Here is a 12,497-nt window from a genome sequence, read left to right on the forward strand (position 1 = left end):
CATTGGGGCACAATGGGTATTCTGTGAACTTTTACAATTTCATTGGCGCAAAATGGTTATTCTGTGAGCTTTTACGATTTCATTGGAGTAAAATGGGTATTTACTGACCTCATACGATTTCATGGGCGCAAAATGGGTTTTTCGGGAACTGATACGATTTCTTAGGGGCTAAATGGGTATTCTGTGAACTTTTACGATTTCATTGGGGTAAAACGGGTATTTACTGACCTCATATGATTTCATAGGGGCAAAATGGATTTTTCGTGAACTCATACGATTTCTTAGGGGCTAAATGGGTATTCTGTGAACTTTTACGATTTCATTGGGGTAAAACGGGTATTTACTGACCTCATATGATTTCATAGGGGCAAAATGGATTTTTCGTGAACTCATACGATTTCTTAGGGGCTAAATGGGTATTCTGTGAACTTTTACGATTTCATTGGGGTAAAACGGGTATTTACTGACCTCATATGATTTCATAGGGGCAAAATGGATTTTTCGTGAACTCATACGATTTCTTAGGGGCTAAATGGGTATTCTGTGAACTTTTACGATTTCATTAGGGTAAAATGGGAATTTACTGACCCCATATGATTTCATCGGGGCAAAATGGTATAAAATGATATTCGGATATTTTGATACGGATATTTTGAATACAAATTATTTCTATACGATTTCTATAGGTTTGATCCTATACGACAAACTGCCTCATGTAGGGGAGGATGGGGCAAAACGGCCCCCCTTCAATCATCAATATTTTCCGATTCAATAATCCGATTGGGATGAGTTAAAGCTCGTTTTGAAGAATGAAAAATTATCTTCAAAATGAAGTTGAAACTGGGAATTTTCACAATGTTATTCACAAGTTATTGACAATTGAAGGGGGGCCGTTTTGCCCCACCCTCCCCTATATAAACATTTCATATGGAGATGCATCATTTCTCTACGTTTTTCTCTAGAGCGTTTACATATCTTTCATACGAAAACAAAAAATTGCGTCAAAATTTATGTATAGAAATAAATCGTATAGGAAATATTCCTATACAAATATCCGATCATCATGTACGTAAATTCTATAGGGTTTTATACGCAATCCGGAAAGGAATTTTTTATAAGATTAATAAGTTATTTTTTCAAAAATCTTCCAAAATGTTCAGAATTTCTCCGTAAAAAGTTTTGAAGAAATTGTATCCGAAAGATAGATTGAGATGTCTGAAAATCATCTGAAAAGTTGAAATTTGCAATTCCCTCAGGAAATGTTAGACAACCGTTGGCCTGTAATTTGTGAAGCATTTACAAAATATGTGCAAATGGTTCCAATCAAGGTACCTCTAAGTTATGCTGAAATAGCTCAGAATAAATTGAAACTTAAATATTTGCTATTCCCTCCGGTATTTTTTATACGAGGTATTAGTTCCTATTTGTAGGAAATACAAAGAAATGATTCCACGGAAAAGCGTGGAAATATGGAAGAACATCTCCGTAGAACCGCCAAAATAACGACACTATTCCCTGGCGGTCCTGTAATGCCGTACGTTTTTCTATTAAAATTATTTATACAATAATAACAGAATATAATAGTAACAGAATATAATAATTTCGATAATAATTGTCGATTTGGAAAAGAATGAATAATTAATACACAGAAGCATTGTGACCTAGATGAAAATTACGAAAAAGAGTCATAATGTTATTATTAAAAGAAAAGTATAAAAGACTTACCTGTCTGGTAGGATATGTCCCCTAAATCCGTTATTTCCTCAATGAACCACAGTTGCAACGGATCAGTATACAGTATAGGGATGAAGTCATCACATCTCTACACGGTGTAGTTTTGAAGATAGCCGTGGTCCAAATCGTGATGATATACATGTGATATCTTATTTATGTATGTAATGATGAGTTTTATCAAATTTTATTAACTTTTATTAAGTTCACAGAATACCCATCTTGTCGCTATGGAATCGTAGAAGTACACGAAACACCCATTCTATCGCTATGAAATCGTATGACTTCACGAAAAACCCATTTTGCCCCGATGAAATCGTATGTGGTTATTAAATACCCATTTTACCCCCATGAAATCGTAGGAGTACACGAAAAACCCACTTGAAATCGTAGGAGCCCCCATGAAATCGTAAGAGTACAGAAAAGACCCATTTTACCCCTAAGAAATCGAGTGAGGTCAGAAAATACCCATTTTGCCCTAATGAAATCGTATAAATATAAGAAAAACCCATTTTGCGCCAATGAAATCGTATGTGGCCAGGAAATACTCATTTTACCCCAATGAAATCGTAAAAGTTCACAGAATACCCATTTTGCCCCCACGACATCGTATGTGGTCAGTAAATACCCATTTTACCCCCATGAAATCGTAGTGGTTCAGAAAATATCCATTTTACTGCGAAGAAATCGAATGAGGTCAGTGAATATCCATTTTGTCCCTATGATATCGTATAATTCAATGTGCTTGAGATATCTCCCTAATTGATTATCTTAAACTAAATATTATTTTGAATTTATCTGTACAATTCTAACTTGAAAACTCTTCTTTACCCCAAAAACCATACTCCGTGGCGTCACTACCGGATGGCGCCCCTTTCGCATTCTCATTCGACAATTGTTCCTTACGTCTTGTGTGGTAGCGTGGTCGAGTTAGTAACCCATGCGCACTATACCAAGAATTGGGTTCAAATCCCTGCCTCGTTAATTCCAATATTTATAAGGATAAAATCTGAGACTTAGCGTTCACATCGCTATCCTTGTGAGTAACCTATCGTGGTGGTAGGTGAAACCAATAAGTCTAGTGATATGATATAGACTCCCTATCTACCAGGGTATTCTGACAGATGTATTGTGGATACAAATTCAAGTCTTGACAAGGTAAGATTAGCTTCAATGGTTGTTTCATATAGAAACATTGAGAATGAAAGGGTAGCATGTAGCATACCGCCTTCAACATATGTGTATATGTATGACTGTATTATGGTCGAAGAATCAATTGAGTGATTCAATTGAAGAATAGAGATTATTTGAAAACGAAAAATTCATTGATGTTTGAATGTTAAAAATAGTTTGAAATAGTACATTTCGTCATTCGGCCGAAATATACTATTGCGGCCGTGTGACGAACAATATTTTTTGTCGTAACGGCTGTAAGCAGTGAAGCGTTGCCTTACGGCCGGAATTACGAAAACATATTTTCCGCCACGACAGGTGCAAAGTGCACATGTCCCTTCCGCGAATCTGACTTCGCGCCTGCCCCGTCACGGAAAATAACGTCCTGACCACGGCAGTTTAAATAAAGGACCCTTACCGACGGGCCGACCTTCGGCTCGGGTGGTTTATTCGAATAAATTTTCTGTTGCAGTCTGCATGTGGGCACGACTCCTTTATGTTCCCTCCCTAAGTAGGGAATATACTATTGCTACATGTTTACCACCCAGGTTTTATCTATATTTTTCGGTTCATGAGACAGAAATGTCATTAGAGTTTTGGGACATCATGTAGTATATTTCACACTTGAATAAAAACGCACCTGCCCAAACTGGAAACTTTGAGCAATATTTGAATATAAAAACTATCAAATTACTTGGATATCCTTAATCACTCGCTGGAATGAATTGAATCCTCTGAAATTTCAAGAATGTGCCAGCGGTAGAGGTAATAATGGCAAGGTATTTCGTACATGAACAAAACCTTCCCCTCTAACTATTATTAGACCCTATTAAAAACTCTAATATAAATTGTTGAAATATGATTCAAATTCATGTTGAACAAGCCCAAGGACAATTGTGAGAAGGTATACGCAATATCGTAGCAGATTGCAATAGAAAATTTATTCGAATAATTTGAGTGCCAATGCAGAATACCATTCACTCAGTCGCAAAGAACCCTCTATGGAGCGAGAAAGTTTGATAAAAAGAGATACCAAAAATCGTGAGTTGAACAGAGATGAGAGGGGAAGGCACGACTCTCAAGGATCTGCATTATTAAAGGTGTCGAGCTTTCTTTTTCATTTTCTGCATTCTCGTGTGCCTTGAAGATGCACGACTAAGAAGAACGCTCGACTAAGGTTTTTCTGGGAGTTTTCAACTAGTCTTTCAAATGATTCTGGTCTCATCTTGAATGCTCAAAGTATGATAACGAGTTTGAAAAAAGGGTGAGAAAAGAAGAAGAAACCGATGGGAGTTACTTTTTACCTCATACGTCATCATTTTCATGGGTTCTGGGGTAAGTGGAGAATGAGGTGGAACTCACCTTTGTAATAGAACAGACAGTACTCGGATAGAACGAACCATCGTTTCTTCCATAACATGAGACCCTCTGAGCCCTGTTTGTGCAGCCATCCTTGAAGAGCCACCGGAGCTGATAGCGGCCTCTTGGCCGCTGGTGAACGTAATCCCTGGGGTCCACTTCGTCTTCTTACACCTGAAATTGATGCTACTATACCACTTGTATCTAGGCTACTCTTTGGACGTAGTGGCTGCCCTGTACCCGAGGTCGGCGGCGTCTGGACAACCTGAAAAATTCAATTCAATGGGTCTGTTAGAATTTATTCTGTTTTTATTTATTCATGAGGATCAACTTTCGTGATGTACACTATCAAAATTTTTTTGAAATTTTATCACGTAATACATTGTAAGGCGTAACCATGATGTATAAATAATAGTCTGTAGAATTCACTGTTCTTTATGCGCATTTTACGAAGTGTTATGTTTAAATTACCTTTTAATCCATAAAATTTACAGAATGTAAGAGGAAAAATTATTTTTGCTTGGCATCTTTTTCGTTTTTTACCTAAAATTCAGGAAGAAAATGTTATCTCAGGATGAGGTTTTGTCACATAATTTTTCCGAGATTTTCTTCGTCGGTCACAGAGGCATGTGAATTTATAATATTGTCAATTTGGATACAATTTATTATTCACGTTGGAAATTCAACAAAACTGAGTTTTTCATGTTAAGTAATTACTAATATTCCCATGACAGCATGAATTTATAAATTCATTGCAACCGAAGGGTACTTTCATGGGGGAACTGCGGGAGACCTGAGAAGAACTGAGAAAGCAATAATCAAAGAGCGGTAAAAATATAAAGAAAAAAAAATTGTACTGAACAGAAATGAAAAAATTGCTTTGACGATTTCAAGCAATAGAATCCGTTGTTCATACTCATTGGTATTGAGACGATAAAATAAAAATTTGCCAAGTATGAAGCAATTCTCAACTGAAAAAGTTTTTTCGATATGACTTGTCATCTATAATTAAGTATTGAACAAATTCCATATATGGAATTCCAACAGAGTCACTACCATGGGTACACGGAAAGAAATATTCAGTAAAAATTACGGAACTCACAATTCACTCACCGATTACGGAATCGACTCAGAACATTTAAGTGAGGGTATCATAATTTTTCACAGGAGATTCAGATAAAAATTACGGAGCGCTCTGGAAAAATTCCGTGACAGTTCCATAAATTTCTTACAACCACATTTTCTCTCCGTGTATGTTTCAATACTTTAGAACTGAATATATGATGAACATTTGACTAGATAACTTCCTTTTTTCGCTGAAATCGAATCCCAAAAAATACTTCAGGAAGTACCCATTATCACTTGGAGTTATTTCCCTCTCAAAATTCCTCAATATCTGATGAGTAACATACTGGTGAAGGGTTTCAATTTTTCCCAATGGAATCAATTTGATAAGTAATAACAGTTGTGACCATCAACATCACACAATTGACCTCATTAAAATTTTCGAGTCCATCTCCGGCAGAAATTTCTCCCCCAATCATCTAGCACGTCACATACACTCATGGAAGCCAATAAAAATGAAAAGTCTACAGCAAAAATCACAAAAAAAGTCAGCAAAAAATCCTGAAATCTGTGTTGATAAATGATCCCCCAGGAGCACGTAGATGCAGCTCGTTTTCCCTGTCGCTAGGGAATTTAAACAAAAAAATGGAATAAAAGTAGGAATGGTGCGAAATATTGGTGATTGAAGGGACATAACGAGGTACAATTTGTAAGCTCCATTGGAAATCAAGTTGCGTAATGTCGGTGGAAAATAATGTCACCAATATGTTGCCAGTGTCGTTCGTTAACGAGACATTGAAAGCGTGTACCAGTTTTGGGTCAGCATTATTCAGAAGTAAGAAACTGTCTCAGAACACGGGAAAAAGAAGTAGTTTCCAATCACGGATAGATAATGTACTTAGAAACTTTCTATTACGTGCAATAATTCAGGGTAGATTTTACCAAGGCCTGGACTCAAAACCATTTGAATTACTACAATGTAACTTTTCATCCTAATTTTTGAATACCAAATCTTCCTAAAAAAACATAAAAAAATGTTTTTGGAAAAAAACTGTCTAGGGAAATTTTCATTTGGTTGCTCCAGAAAATTGAGAAGATCCCTTATTTGAAAAATAGAACTTTCATAAAAAATTTGGAAAAAAATTAATTTTTAATAAATTCGAGTGATTAATCAAATCGTTTTAATGACCGGTAATGGCTCAGAAGTTGGAGTTTTCTGAACAAAATTAAGAAACTAATAACAAAAGCCAGCTACAGAATTTTTAATGGATGGTCATAGTGTGTATGTTTGATAGGGTAATCAGGTCAATTTCCGGACGGGGGTTAGTTTCTTTTTTTTTTTTTTTTTTTTTTTTTTTTTTTTTTTTTTTTTTTTTTTTTTTTTTTTTTTTTTTTTTTTTTTTTTTTTTTTTTTTTTTTTTTTTTTTTTTTTTTTTTTTTTTTTTTTTTTTTTTTTTTTTTTTTTTTTTTTTTTTTTTTTTTTTTTTTTTTTTTTTTTTTTTTTTTTTTTTTTTTTTTTTTTTTTTTTTTTTTTTTTNTTCTGGACGATTTCAACTTACATTGAATGTTCCATAAGTAAAATGGAAAAGGTACTGATTATTTAACTTTGCAATAATATTACTCGTGTATAATCATGTGATCAATTATTTTTTCTATTGATCAACATTCAATAAATGAAAAAAAATATGGCTCAGTCGTCCAGAAATTAGGAGTTTGGGCTGCTTTCTACAATTTCTCAATTTAATTATTCTTTATAATGAAAGAAATTATTGTTCGACCGGTATATTCATATACTACGTGACCCCACGGTAATTTATACCTTGATAACACCTAAGGTTTGACCGAGTAAATAGCCTGTGGGTTAACGTAGATTAATTAGTCTTTGGGTTATTATTTTCACCTGGAATAATTTTTTTCTGCTAGTTAAAACGATTTTGAAGGTATAGAAGCCATCATATATCTCCATTTAGGTGATTATTTTATTTTAGATCCGACCGTGACACTTGAATTTCCCTACATGTTTGGCAAAAACAAAGAGGAGGAACTACTTCTATGTCAATATTCAATAACGATTAATGTCTCTGTATCATCGAATAAATAATTAAACTAATAAAGAAGTTTATCTGATCTATTTTTCATTTGACATTCTCAAAACCATGAAAGACAGGGCAAAATGAGTTGAATTCTACATTATTTTTATTGTTTTAGATGCAATCTTTATTTTTTTAGAGCAAACACAGACCCAAGTTGCATAGGAATCCCTTGACCCTCCATTTACCTAAGCATCATAGAACGTAGCAAGGAGGTCGTGGTGGGGGCTAGGGACGTCCGTGTTTCAGACGGACTGTGAGAACAACGCCTAGTTTCAAAGAGGGTTAATAGGAAACAGAACCCCTGTGTCTATATGAACTTTTAGAATTGTGTTTTCTCCAGCATCTATTATTTTTTATTTACGGAACCACGTCATTGACTCAATAATGCAATGATCGAGTCGATAAAGAAGTTTCATTGATAAAAATTAATAATTGTAGGAGAAAACACAATTCTAGAAGTTCATATTGACAGAGGTGTTCCGTTTCTCCTTAAGGTTGCTGTGGTGGAGGTAATGGAAAATTGGAAAGGGCTGACGCAGAAGGAAAACGAGGAAGACACGCTTGTAACATCATGGAAATAAATAATTAAATTCTAATAATTGAAGGAATCTTCTGACATTTTTCCGTGTAATCAATCATTTTGCAGATAATCTCCTAATGAGCAAACGTTCCATACTTGATTCAATTCGCTTTACCACTTGTCTCTAGGATTCTATCGAGCGTCTATATTATCCCACGAACAAGAAACCATCTACGAGCAAGAAAATGTACGTCGAAGCCCTGATGGATCTCCCCAAAGAGCTCCCTCAGAGGATAAAGAAAAACGGAAAACTGGGGAATCGGAGGTGCGCGTTAGAAATTGGAAAGACGCCCGGGGCTGTGCGGAGAGGAACGATCGAAGACCTGTCTCGTGTTCCCGGCCTTCGTCGGTTCCATTCGAAATGGAAAAAAACAAAAAAAATAGGAGGAAGAAGATATTATTGGCGAATCGAATAAGGCAAGACTACTTGTTCATTTCTACGATAGGAAAAAAAAAGTAAAAGATTTAGACGCCAAGAAAATCGGATTTTTTGGAAATAAAATTATAATGGCGTACGAGAATTTATTCAGGTGTGACCAAAGGGAAGAGGATGTCAATTTGAAAGATATTGAATTATTACAAGATACTTAATTTTTATAAAATCAGTTGCAGGGGAAGTGTGAAGATGCATTTTGTCATTGTATACATATTCCTTGCAACCTACAGTAATGGTTGCGTGAGTAAGGTGGTGCTCGGACGAACATCCAAGCTAGCGTTCAGCGTGGCTTGTACTTATGGGTGTCCGCCTAGGAATACTCCTCACACTAATAATAGAAGAGGTACGAGGATTGTGTTGATTTCAAAGAAGCTTTATAATTGCATGGTACAATAAAATGAAAATGGGTTGACCTTTGAAATTGTTTTGAAAAACTATTCAACCTGAGGATGTTTATTTTCCGAAAACTGAATTTGTTCATGTTAGTATCATCTATTCATCCTCCATCTAGCTTTTCCACGTTTTCTCTATTTGCCGAATAGTAGTTCGGTACTACACTGTGAATGCAGCATAAATACGCAGGGGAGGAAAAACATTCGAGGAAAACAAACCAAATAGGGGTGAGTTATATGTAAAGGTCGAGAGATCATACATAAATGGGACAAAAAATAAAGAGAATATACGACAACTGACACTGAGAAAAAAATTACTTTTGCCAAATGCTCATTTAATTGAGAAGAGCATTTATTTTTCCAAAATCGTAGTTCTCCAATCGAGTCATCCTATAGGCAAGCCTGATTAAGTTTCAATTACGAAAATCCTGTTGTTGAAGAGGATGACTATGTTGCACATATCCTTGGATGAACTCCTCCAATGATTACTCATTTTTCTTAAATTTCTTATTTACAAAATATTTTGGATTTCATTATTGCTGGATTATTACTGCGTTCGAAATTATTACAGATATCGCTACTGATTATTGTCATAGTGGCAGAATTTTTTATCACTATCATCAATTGATAGAGTAATAAAGTTTTTGATTTTGAATATAATAATGAATATAAAAAAAAATTCTTCTCACAAGAAAATCATTCCTTGCTAAGAGCAATTTTTCATCTCAGTGTGTACCGAAGGATTCATCTATATAAATTGGTTTTTCTTCATATAGATTATGAAATTTTTAACATAGAAAAAATATACCTGAAAATACCTGTCCTCTCGATATAAACAAACAAGATAACGAATGAAGCGCCTTAAACAACCGGAGTATAATTAATTCTCTGACAAAATTGTTTGAATATTTAATCGAATAAAATTCATCAGACTTGAATAGCTTCTTGCGGGCATGGATGGATGAATTAATCGAGTTAAGCTGAGCGTGAGAGTGAGTGACGAGGTTGCGATTGAACTACTTCCCACCATTCTATCACTTCATGTGGCTTATCGGTGAGTGTTGTCCGACCTCTCTAGCATTAGATATTACACAGTACCAATACATAACTCATTTTCGTTCAGAATCGAATAATCAAATTGAATAATCGTATGTCGGAAATGAACACTCCAGTTTAACCCATGACAAAGTGCTCTCTCATATTTACCGTTTATAATCAAGAAGGGAGAATCTCTCTCCCAATTACTCAACCGCAGAATTGGTAAACACTCTACTCTCGTAAACATTATCCCTCAAAAATCCTCAAATGTATGAGGAGACGTGGAGGCGCCATGAGGTTGTAATGTTTGAGGTGGAAAAACATCTCCTCTCCTCCTTGCACCGGAGAAAACCGACGCCAATTGCGCTGGAGTGAACATACTCGGGCAGAAATAGGTAGTTGTATGAGTCAGATGCATGATAGCATACAGGAGTACCACGGAAGTCGGGTAAAAGCTGTCGTTTTTTATATTTCGAAAATTTATCTCGCCACGATTTTTTGGAGACAAATAATCATAATGGAAAAGAAAACTTGCACTCAACGCCGGGCATTTTTAAATGTGGGAAAATAGATTTACGACGATTCATTTTTTCTGGCTTGACCTAATTCAAATAAAGGTGATGAATGCGGAAAGAATTCATATTCTCTTGGAAAAAAAAGATATTTCACGGATAATCTGGTAATAATTTTCTTAAGCCAGACACGGCATTGGATTCAAAGAACAAATGGTTCTGAAATTCCAAGTTTTGGGTACAATATCAGTGAATTCACGCGTTTCAAACTGGATTCACAATATCAAGTGATGTAACAATAGTGGTAACTGATACCAACATCCATTTATCAATTCATCCACAAATAACAAGGTAATCTATAATTTATTGAGGAGTATTTTTGCATTTCTAATGGGGTCATTCTGCATATGGGACAATGATTACACAGGTGTCCACCAGTGGTTTCACAAGTGACCTGGAATCCACCCATCTTCAACAGTTCGGTGAGCATCACGTCAGACCATGCTTTTGACAAGATCAGGAATTCTCTCCTCATCCTTTATCATTTTAATACTCGACTTCGCTACTATAGGTAATTTAAATTCTATAAGTGAACAATGTGAATTTGTTATCCCGAAAATTATTGACAAACAATCCTAGCAAAAGTTCAAATCAGGGTAGATTGAGAGACTGATCAGTAAAAACTTATTTCGATCAATTTTGGATCAGAAATTTAACCTTGTTTGGATCCATGCCTGATCAAAATGCTAGGATCCGATCTTTTTGATCAGTATGCAGGATCAGATGTGGACTCATTGTCAGTCGGGATTTGACTGATCAGAATAGAAACTGAATTCATTTCGTCAGATAGGATCCAGAAACTCCGTTCGATGTCTTACCGGATCCTAATCAAAAGTCTAGTCAAGAAATTCTGATAAAAATATGGGATCTGTATCTGATCTAGGGCAAACTCAACGATATTTCTACTCAAATTTTCAATTCCGTATTTCCAATTCTACTCAATTTCCAATCTCCTTAAAAAAATTACCTTCAATTGAAAAATCACCTACTCCATTGATTTTCTCATACATTGTTAAAAATTTTCCACTGACATTTCCGGTAGGAGTTTTGGAAATTTCTAACAAGTTACAGTTCGACTGAAATTTCAAGGAATTTTGTCATTGAAAATTTATAATTTCAGCGGAAAATTCGTGAGAACTATAAATTTAAATTTAATTATTCGGAGAAAATTAGTGGAAAGTCAGGAAAATTCTGAGAAATCTCTTCTGTAACCCTTGAGTGGTCGAAGCTCTCCACCGAACGTTACTGGTCACACGGTGGGTAATTCGCAGTTCCGTATATTTTGCGATTTTGTGAGAAAAAAAAGGTAGAAAAAATCATTTATTTATAATTTACGGGTAATTTCGAACCTTCAATCAACAGGAAAGGAGAATATTAAAGAAGAATAGTCGACCGATAATCCTAGAATTCGATTTCATTAGGTACAAAATTTTTACATTTAGAGGTTAAACACGGGGATTTTATGCGAGTCGAGTTTTCAAAACATTTTAAAAATTGATTGGTGCCAGTACCGACCAAAAAAAAATTGTCAATGCGTTCGATTCAGTTTAAAATAGGAATACAAATTTTTCTAAATTTTTCACTTACGGAATTTTCATGTGAAAAAAAAAATAAAAAAAACGCTTTGATTTCTCCATTGTGCGACCACTCAAGAGTTAATTGCAGATTCCTCTGAATTTTTAGGGAATTTTTTCAAAAATTTCCAAGAATTTTAAAGGGATTCCCTGAATATTCAAGGGAATTTGGCACTGAATATGTATGTTCACTTGAAAATTCATGTCAATTGTGGAATTTTCGTTTTTTTGCCGCGAAAAAAATGGGACTTTACCCAGATAGCAAAATTATCCGATATGCTAGAATTTATCCACAAGTTTTGGCTAAGTTTTTTGGATAAATTTAAGATCATTTTTCGACAGTTTGACGACATAAGGACGGCATATTTTGATGTTAAACTGTCAACTTAACAACGAAATTTGCTCCAAACTTACTGAGAAATTTGAAGTTGATATGCGCATATGACCATCACCAAAGTTGATGATGAAATTAGGAGTAGATTCT

At 35.1% G+C, this 12,497-nt stretch overlaps 1 protein-coding gene across 3 annotated transcripts in view; it reads right to left on the reverse strand.

Moving 5' to 3' along the window:
• Positions 1–12,497, reverse strand: part of LOC107044193 — a 345,751-nt gene that overhangs the window by 39,839 nt on the left and 293,415 nt on the right. For all 3 annotated transcript variants that reach the window (XM_015265993.1, XM_015265990.1, XM_015265991.1), the window contains one exon: positions 4,267–4,528. In XM_015265993.1, the coding sequence (XP_015121479.1) occupies positions 4,267–4,528 (262 nt within the window). The remainder of the gene's footprint in view (positions 1–4,266; positions 4,529–12,497) is intronic.

This window comes from Diachasma alloeum, unplaced genomic scaffold (assembly GCF_001412515.2).
Source record: "Diachasma alloeum isolate Michigan unplaced genomic scaffold, Dall2.0 Dall_scaffold_00684, whole genome shotgun sequence".
NCBI lineage: Eukaryota > Metazoa > Arthropoda > Insecta > Hymenoptera > Braconidae > Diachasma > Diachasma alloeum.